The sequence below is a fragment of the Haliotis rubra genome, unplaced genomic scaffold, assembly GCF_003918875.1.
Source record: "Haliotis rubra isolate DU_JTF1 unplaced genomic scaffold, ASM391887v1 Scf1100, whole genome shotgun sequence".
In the NCBI taxonomy this organism is placed as follows: domain Eukaryota; kingdom Metazoa; phylum Mollusca; class Gastropoda; order Lepetellida; family Haliotidae; genus Haliotis; species Haliotis rubra.
The window spans coordinates 44,033-53,939 of record NW_025765005.1 but is presented as its reverse complement, the minus strand read 5'-3'; the positions used below and the strand labels follow the sequence as shown (position 1 = coordinate 53,939).

The 9,907-nt window shown below is 45.5% G+C and overlaps 1 protein-coding gene across 1 annotated transcript; it reads right to left on the bottom strand.

Annotated features, from left to right (window-relative positions):
* Positions 1-781: 781 nt before the first annotated feature.
* Positions 782-3,510, bottom strand: LOC124286631. The gene is made up of 3 exons (XM_046723019.1): positions 3,286-3,510; positions 2,809-2,982; positions 782-1,037 (listed from the first exon to the last, which is right to left on the bottom strand). Exons 1-3 carry the CDS (start codon positions 3,302-3,304, stop codon positions 817-819), a joined length of 414 nt encoding a protein of 137 aa, XP_046578975.1. The 5' UTR covers positions 3,305-3,510; the 3' UTR covers positions 782-816.
* Positions 3,511-9,907: the final 6,397 nt, after the last annotated feature.

Genomic DNA, 9,907 nt, shown 5'->3' with positions numbered 1-9,907 from the left:
ATGCATACTTCAAACACACAATAAAAGAAACAAGTTCCTGCATACATACTTCAAACACACAATAAAAGAAACAATTCCCCTGTATGCATACTTCAAACACACAATAAAAGAAACAAGTTCCTGCATACATACTTCAAACACACAATAAAAGAAACAAGTCCCTGCATGCATACTTCAAACACACAATAAAAGAAACAAGTCCCTGCATGCATACTGCAAACACACAATAAAAGAAACAAGTCCCTGCATACATACTTCAAACACACAATAAAAGAATTTAAGCAAACTATTTAAAATTAAATGCATATGTCTATTTACTTGTTCAATATTTGTGAACATACATATCGTGTTTTGTTCAATGTTAAGGTTTTTCACATATGATACGTCCTCCAGTGCAAGGTTTTACACCGATACAGTAACCAGCCGGATGTCGTGTCAGCGCTGTGCATGGCGAATTGTGTGGTTTCCCCGGTCCCGAACACCAGAAGTTGTCGTCTATCGGCTTCCCGTTGGACCAGTGATGTAATGTAATGATGAAATGTCTGTTGATAAATGGTGTGTCTTGGTGATACAAATATCATGAAACTGTAAGTAAAACAATACAAAAAGACTGAACCTGCATGCATACTTCAAACACACAATAAAAGAAACAAGTCCCTGCATCAATACTTCAAACACACAATAAAAGAAACAAGTCCCTGCATACATACTTCAAACACACAATAAAAGAATTTAAGCAAACTATTCAAATTTATATGCATATGTCTATTTACTTGTTCAATATTTGTGAACATACATATCGTGTTTTGTTCAATGTTAAGGTTTTTCACAAATGATACGTCCTCCAATGCAAGGTTTTACACCGATACAGTAACCAGTTCGTGCTGAATGTCGTTTCAGCACTGTGCATGGCGAGTTGTGTGGTTTTCCTGGTCCCGAACACCAGAAGTTGTCGTCTATCGGCTTCCCGTTGGACCAGTGATGTATCTTCTTGGCTCCTCGCCGTTTTAATCCAATATAAAAGGGAGTTCCCTCGTCTGAAATAGAACCATTGCTGGATATTACCAACATATATGGATATTACCAATATATTGTGCTGACACAACAAAAGTAATCGGTTTACACGATTGGGACAGCGGTGACATGAATATCTAAACAAAGATTATTCGAAAAATAACATGGATCCATTGACAAGGGGAGGAGTTTTGGAGCATCGTTTCGAAGATCAGTTCTACGCCTATCTTGTAATCAATGTTAGGGTTAACGCAAAATCCTGTTTCACGCAAATAAATGTACATTTTGTGTTCTGGGTCGTTACACTTCTAAATTACTTCCTTAATTTTCATGATACTGAAATGTAACGTCCTGCGTTTTGACATGGCGATGTTACCGAATCACCCAAGATTCCAAGGGCTATGCGTTTGAGAAACGTAAAGGGTTTTTTTGTACCGCGAACACTACTGTAATGCGAGTTCCAAACAAACTCCAGAATGCCCAAATTCAAGACGAACTTCAGGATGTGTAAACAACTTGCCAGAAAATGTGGGGCTCAGAGCTAAAAGTGTGAGTGTGAGTGAGTTGAGTTTACGCCGTTTTTAGCAATGTTCCACCAACATCACGGGGAACACCAGAAATGGGCTTCAGACATTGTACCCATGTGGGAAATCCTGCCCGGGCCTGAAGAGTCACGAGCGAATGATTTAACCACTAGACTACACCACCGCGCCAAGCGCTAAAAACTCGAAGCAAGGTCAAAGCCGCCTTTTGCTGTGCCAGTCGTTTCCTATTCCTTTGGGGTAGTTGGTTTGACAAAGCAAGACATCTAAATCCTGACTAGAAGGATAACAGAACCCACCGCCCTCGTTCCTCTAATAATCGTCTGTATTTGCCGACAAATTCGGAAGATCGGGGATTTGATTCATGATGGAATTTCATTGTGGACTTCTGCCCATATCTGGTGAGGCATGTCAAGGCTCATGATGAAAACATAGAATTTCACAGCTATTTAAAGCGCCATAAAGTAGCTGGAAAGGATATCAAGGTTGAGTTTGATTTTGTTGATGGCGATGTACTACTGGACGGTACAGCGATGGGAGTAGACCAAGTGGAATCATTCACGCTGTTGACGCAGATCAGCAGTGTGCCTGTGTGTTCCACCGGGGGGCACAGCCCGTTGGACACACTGGGTAATGTTTAAAGTAAGAGTGTGTGAGATTAGTTTTACGCCGCACTCAGCAATATTCCAACTATATGGCGGCAGTCTGTAAATAATCGAGTCTGGACCAGACAATCCAGTGATGAACAGCATGAGCATGGATCTGCGCACTTGGGAACCGATGACATGTGTCAACCAAGCCAGCAAGCCTGACCACCCGATACCGTTAGTCGCCTCCTACGACAAGCACTTGAGATCAATTCTAATCCGGACCTACACGGGTTGGGTCATACTAAAAGCGGCAGTGTAGGGGAGTCATCATATTCTCAGGAAACTTCTTGATGGGTTCGAGTAGGCAGTGCTTCCTGGGAGAGATCGCATTTGCTGTCTGGGCTGCATGTAGAGGGGGGCGAGGGCCCTGAGCTGATGATGAGCCTTACCAGCCTGACGGTGTCTCTCTTTGATGTAAATTTGCTTTAATTTGTACATAATCGTTATACTGATAATTGGAAGTGCTGCTCAGCGGAGTTTTTCTTTCCCAAATAGGAATCTTTGATATTTCAGCATAGGTGTCTATCAGGCTTCAGTTTCTGTCAGACCCCAAAAGACCTCATCTAATCGGATACCCTGTCAAGATGTTAAAGGATACCTACCCGCATCCTCGTTCATGTAATGCTGCATTGCCTCATACTTTGGTTTCGTATCCAAGACAATCAGTCGACCTCCTTCAACCATCTCACGGCAATATTTTTCCATTTTCCAATTCTGCACGGTCGTCTTAATAAGAGCAAAGGATAGACCCACCTCTTCAAGGTATGTGAAGTTTCCTTGAAAGATGGGAATAAGAAATAACTACCTATAGCCTCGTGGTATAGTATTGTGATTTCAATTGACAAGAAGACAAAGTATCGTTTGGGTTGATCGTAAATATTTCTATCTTAAAATAGTAAATATATATATCTGCAAATTATATACTACAAATTGTATCCTTGAAATAATCGTTATGGCCCAATCATTATATGGACTTTTTGGTTGTCTGGACAATTCAGTGATCAACATCATGAGCATTGACCATTTCCATTGCTAAAGCGATCAGATGGTACTGTATATCTAGATACAGGCTATCATACCCCATCGTTTCCCTCCCATCCAACCACGTCAATGCAAGAAGCATTACCACCTGCAAGAAACAGCAGAATTGTGTGTCAGCAGTTCAATGCAAAGTAGGACGTGTGATTCTAGCGTTTATTTTGTATTCATTTCATGCAGTCTATTCAGAGTATGCTAAATGTCCATAACGGTGAAATCGTGTGTGACTTGATCATCAGTTATTTACAACAACTGATTTGAGAATAACGCCATTGGCACCATGTGTGTCGTCAAAGAATATAACATAAAACGTTAAGACCAGTGACAACTAGGGCTCATTATCGATAATCTCCAGGGTATACGTTATGATAAATCGAAACATATATGCCCTGTAGATTATCGAGGATGAGTAGGGCTGTGTATTGGCAAAGACATTGTAATTGCAATATATTGCGATTCAGGCATTGCGATATATTGAGAGCTTAAGTGTTTGACAGTGACACTAATTGTGTATGTCAATCCTATTTTCTACATTATAAGCCCCTAAACATATATGTTATAGTTCTGATAACAACGATCTCAAAATTAGGTTGCATAGTCATGAATTCTATTTTCTTTGTTATACAATATATAGTATTTCGGTATGCCGTTTTGTCATTGAATAACGGAGGAAACATCAGTTGTGAAGATAGTCTGTGTAGATATTAATTTAATCCATAAAGATAATCATAAAAACTTCATATATACACAGTCAAATTAAAAACTTCACCTCATAAATTTGTAAAGAATGAATTGAAATTTGTTAAGTGACAGTTGTCATGAATATTGACGGTAAAGACATTGTCAAAGACGACATGCCGCACGTCGATGCCCACGTGCACCGATCTGTAGCACATGCAAACGAGTTTTGGACCAAACGTGTGTTTTTACGTGCCACTTGTCACGTGACCACATGAGACACGTGCTTTTGTGCTCACTTACGCACGGTAGAGTGACAAACCAGGAAAACGAGTTCAAACAAGAATTGATACTGTGAATTTCAAAGTCACGACTGCCAAATGTTCAGCGTGAACCGCACACGTGTACGTCCGTAGCTGATGTTGCGAGGGTGATGCAGTCGTCAGGCAATCCAAAATCTGCGGTCACGGCTGACCGTCCCCGTCCTGGTAGACCACTTGTGACGTCACAAGCAGAAGACCACTATATTGTGTTACGTCACCTTCGCACTCCACCAGAAATGAAGTGTTCCAAGGTCGTCAAGATCAGAACGTCACGCCCAGTGTTGTGTACAGGAAGTGGTCCGATTCAGAGGCGAAAGTTTGGGGGGGCCTTTGTGGATATCGTGATCAAGTGCTAACTCCGGACCTTCTACCCCTCATGGCAGCTCATGGCCCAGGCCTGGTCTTTCAGGAAGATAACACCAGACCTCATACGGAACACTTGACACGGAATTTCCTCCTGAACACGGGCATCGATGTCATGGAGTGGCCCACAAGGTTTCCCGACCTTAATCCAATCGAACACGTCTGGGATGTGCTTGACAGACGTCTCCGCCAAGTACTGAATCCCCCACAGACTTTACAGGAACTTGGTGCCATGTTGGTGCAGTTATGGAGTCGTATTCCCGATGGTGTGTTTCGACGCATCCGTCATTCCATGAGGAAACGATGCATCACAGTTGTGAACGCACGTGGTGGGGGGCATACGCGTTATTGACACCCTGCTTTGGGAACACTATCCAAATTGCGAATTACCATTTTCACTCTTATTGGTATGGATGACTATTCTGGTCGGAATGGTCACACTATGGACCAGTAGTAGATACAATAGCGGTCCGAGACCAAGTCGAACAAAAGCCTCTGTAAAGCTTTATTTCACAAATAAAGCTTTTGTCAGGCCCTTAGATCTCACCCACCATTGTCTACTACTTTTGAACCCCCAGTTAACTTCCCGACCCCACGTGGTACAATAGTGTCGCTATGACGTGTTGACAGGAGGTAACATTGTACCGTACGGTATGATCAATAATTCCTCTCTAACGAAACCTCTCCCTGGCCCATCTCTCAAGTAGTACAAGTTCGGCTCATTGGCTTTGATGTCCACTTTATCTATGTTGTAAGTTTTGACCGACCATATCGGATCGTTGGCTCGTTTCCGAGTGTCACCTTCGTGTTCCCCCGGATGGTAGAGGTACCTCACGAGGGCCCTATTGGGTATCTGTTTCTCCTTCCCACACGATGGTGCAGACGACTCAGCCACTATTGATTTTAGTTTGATAGCGTCGGCTGGTTTCTTGCCGGTGAGACGGGTGGTTTCGTGGTTGAAGGCGGACACCACCTGAGGTAGCCGAGCTACCCATTAAGTCGATCGTTTCCCCGGGTTGGCCATCTCTTTCGCATACTGATGCCCGAATAAGCGCTCTGCCAAAGTCTGATTGAATCTCTCAACTATGGCTTGGCTGCGATGAGCCCCGGCAGCGCCACGCCTGACCTTGGTATCGTGTTTGTCTAGCAGTTGTGACACGGCACCCATGAACTCCCGCACGGGGTCGACTTGCAGCTCTGTGGGCCACGTCAGCGGACTGCGATTGTACATGCGTTCGAATCCGCGGGCTACCTGGGCCGAGTTTTTTGCGGTCAAGGGTTCGGCTTCCTTGTAGCGACTGGCCACGTCCAGGACGGTTAGGGCATACTTGTACCTCTTGTCTTTGGGTAGGAATAGGAGGTCGGCCTGGTGAACGCTATTGGGCATGTTAATACCTAACTTCCTTCTAGGCACGTAGCGTGGTGCCGGTAAATAGATCTGCCACAGGGCTTGCTTTTCAAGCCACGCTTTGGCCTCGTTTGGGGGTACTCGCGCCATTTTGGCCAGCTTATGTACGGCGCTAGCTCCTTTCCAGTACCCACGCGGGCTATAGTAAATAGCCTCAAACTTTCTCTGGTTCCGTGACATGTCGCCCCGACAGGGTATTTATATACACCTATGTTCTTGGTTCAATTTTCTCATGCCCGTACGCGTACGTGTTGATCCCGTCGATGGCTATCTAACGCTTAGTGTCCATCGGCGACAGGGACGTCTTGTTTATCATCAGTCTGTATATCCTATGTCCATCACTTCTAAGCGTGTTCATTTTATGCCTGAAGGTACAGGTCTTGAATAGTGCTTCCTTGAATCTGGCGTGTTTGATGTGTTGTTTCACCATGTACTTCTTAACACCCTTCGCCTTTCGGATCTCACCATTGTCGGCCTTCAGGATGGAGTACATCTTGGGTCTCAAGCCTATGTACTCGGCTATGGGAGTGCCAGCACACTCGTCCTTCATCTTACCTAGGACCTTTTTATTTACCGTGCTGTGTATGGCATGGTCCTTGGGGTAGTCACTGGTGTCATACAAATCGAGGCGTTTCTTCATGTCCTCGTACACGTCCTCGGTTCGAATCTCCATCAGCAGGGAATCCGTGTCAGTGTACAGCATTTCACACCTGTCGCCGTACTGTTTCTTCAGTTCACTGTAATAAAAGTCGTACATCAGGTGTTTGGATAAATCGAGGATGCTCATCCCCACGTAAACAGGCCGGTTGAATTTGATGTGGCTTTTCTTTATGTGTAGGGCCACCAGGTCGTCGGTGAATATCTTGCTCCGGTTGAATGTCGGGCTGGCTATCAGTCTCCTGAGCTTGACATCCTCTTTCGACCAAACCAGCTTCACGGTCATGCGTTTCCTCAGGTTCTCCATAGTCTTACCAAACACCGAGTTGTTCATGAGCTTGTAGAGGTTTTTCAAACACCGAGTTGTTCATGAGCTTGTAGAGGTTTTTCTCAAACTCACTGGTGGCCAGCTTTCGCAGGTCCGTGTTCATTTTGATGTATGGCTCCATCCAGGGGCTCTGGTTGAACACAAGCACCCTGTGTATTTTGGTCAGCCTCATACCCAACGACAGGTACAGCTGTAGGTTGCGATAGTGAACAATGTACTTGGTCTTATTCACTAAGTTGGGCACTAGTTTTTCAACGTCTGCCACCCGCCCACCTAACAAGTTCTGTTGGTACTCAGACATCCAGTCCGGGTTAACCCTCATATGTTCGGGGGCCTGGGGGTAGCTGTTGTGCGACGTGTGTAATGCCTTGGGGTATTCTAAGTCCACCTCGAGGATATAGCCTTTGCTCGAATCCGGCGCGATGCTCATAACATCAATCTCGTGCGATACCCATTCGAATCCCTCTGTGGGTAGATACTGCCTCATGGCCCAGCCGTACAGGTTGTTGGCATCGAGGTAGAGAATATGATTGGTTTGCTTGCTCGGGTCGTAGCCCTTCACGTATTGATTATTTGCTTTCGCGTATCGTTTGGTAGCCATTGAAATCCCACCTCGCAAGCCTTTCTCAATTAATAGATGGATGTCATAATCGGTGAGCAATTCCAACTTAACTCCGGTCTTTTTCAACAATGCATCCCACGACAGACCTGGGCTGGTGTAGTACCATGCGGGGTCGAGTTGATATTGCTTGAAAAACGTCCTCCTAAACGTCTCAAACACGTCGGCTAGCAGGAGTACATCTGTCCTCAAGTACAGGTCGTGGTAGTCACCCAGATTCTTACAGCCCAGTTTATTCCATACGTTAATCGCGTGCGAGTAATCGTCTTGGGATATTGTCGAGTCGGTCAGGTTGCTGTAAAATCGGTTGATAGGAGGTAGTCGGGTCTCGGCGAAAATGGCCCAACCATCCATGTACTCGTAGGGGTACACGCCCTTCCTCATCAGCAGGGGTCGAGTCTCGGCGTCGGTATATCGATCAGCGATGGGGAAGGTATCGTTGACCTTGACCAGACTGTTGAGTGGCGACAGGAGGAACTGAACCGAGTCTATGAACCTCAGGCCATTAAAGCTGAAGGAGATGTATCTCTCCATGTTGTTTGGGATGCACGTCAGGTTGCCGTCGACTTTCACGATGGCCTACATGATCAAGTGAGAGTCGTACCCTCTCAAGTTGTGGAAGACCACGGGGATGATTATTGTCTTGGGGTTGATTCTAAGCTTGAGGTTGCACGCGTTGTGAGCGGCGCCTCTTTACTTACCGGTGACGTGGCAGTGATCTCTCACCGAATTACCGTTCAGCGGTTTATCGCACACGTGGCAGTGAGTGCTGCAGCCGTGAGCTAGCTGGTTGGCTTGAGTCATACGCATGGGAGCGACTGTGTATAGTGCATTCCTAATACTTTTCTCTTCCTCCTGCAAACACTTTTCAGCCGCGTCGGGACCCCTGTACACTACGGGAGCTTTCGTTTCCCCATCACATCGGACGACCACGTATCCAAACGCACAGGCCTCGTGCTCCTGTGTTTTTTGTGTGTTGGGGGTACCCCCAGCCTCAACGGGTTTGGCCAAGGCTTTGAAGTCGGCGTAGATGACATAAGGCACGGACATCTCATTCTTGTGGTTTTCGAATTTTAAGATATTGTCACCTTCCTTAGGCATGTCGACTCGTATATGGCCATCTGCCCCACACCTTGGCAATCCCCCCCCCGGTGGGATTCTAATAAATCAGCTCGTGTGAAGCCATGTAGACATCGTACACAAAAGTGTTTTTTCCCGTCGTATTTCGACTGGTCCTGCAACAGCCTGCTGAGGTGTTTTATCCACGTGTAGTGATACTTATCACCTTGTTGGATCATGAATATATTGATAACGCGGCGACCCTGTCCGAATGAGTGTCAGCTGGAAACAAGGGTGACCTGGTAGCTACCCTCAGGCAATCGTCTCCTCTATTCTTGACGTTGACCATGGCCTGTTTTGCTTTGTAGTAGAGGGGCAAGTCTAGGTACGACCTGCCTCTGAATGGCACGTAGTTAGCTATGTCCAGATAGACATTATCGATTTTATCCACGACCCTACCGGAACCCATGTGTGTGTAGCGTTCTAGGTATTCTCGTATCTGCTGAAAACTGGTATCGATTGACTCGTCTATAGTCTCGGTATGAGTCACGACTTCTTGTTTACCTCGGAAGTAAGGCTGAACGTACTCAATGACCCCATTGGGGGTTCCCTGCTGCTTATCGAGTGACATTTTCACTGTGATTTGAAACTTTATACATTCCAAATCGTTTAGTTCCTCATTGACTTTATCAGCGATTAGAGGCTTGATATCAGCGATGTCTATGTTCCTATCACCATGCAAGCACCAGCCTCTCAAATAGTTACCTACAGCGCGCTCAGTGCGCATGAACTCTAGGTCAGTAGCTCTATTCTGCCGTAATAGTTCTACAAGCTGTGGCTTCCTCATACGGGAATAACCTATTAACCCCAACTGGCGGGCCTCCTGTTTGAGTTGTTTCACAGTGTTACGGGGTCGTTTAATAATGCAACTAACCCGGCTTTACCCAGGCGGGAATAACCCGTCAACCCTAGCTCTTTTGCTCGGAGTTTTAGTTGTTTTACCGTAGGAGGGGGTTGTATGTTAAGTAATCTCAACGACGCTGGTTTCCTCATTTGAGAGTAACCAATTACACCTCGTTGCCTCGCAATCTGCTTGAGCTCTCGAGTAGTAGACATTGTTATACCAAAGCGTATACAATCTCTAATTGGGACACCAGCAAAGGAGGTAACTCCTCCAACCCTCAAAAAATAATAAGGCGCCCATAAAATCCTTTAGTAAATATCTAGA

Excerpts from the sequence above, each read along its gene's own strand:
- LOC124286631 (XM_046723019.1), bottom strand. Across the intron at positions 1,038-2,808 it reads TTACATGAACGAGGATGCGG|ACGAGGGAACTCCCTTTTAT; the intron begins GTAGGTATCCTT and ends GTTCTATTTCAG.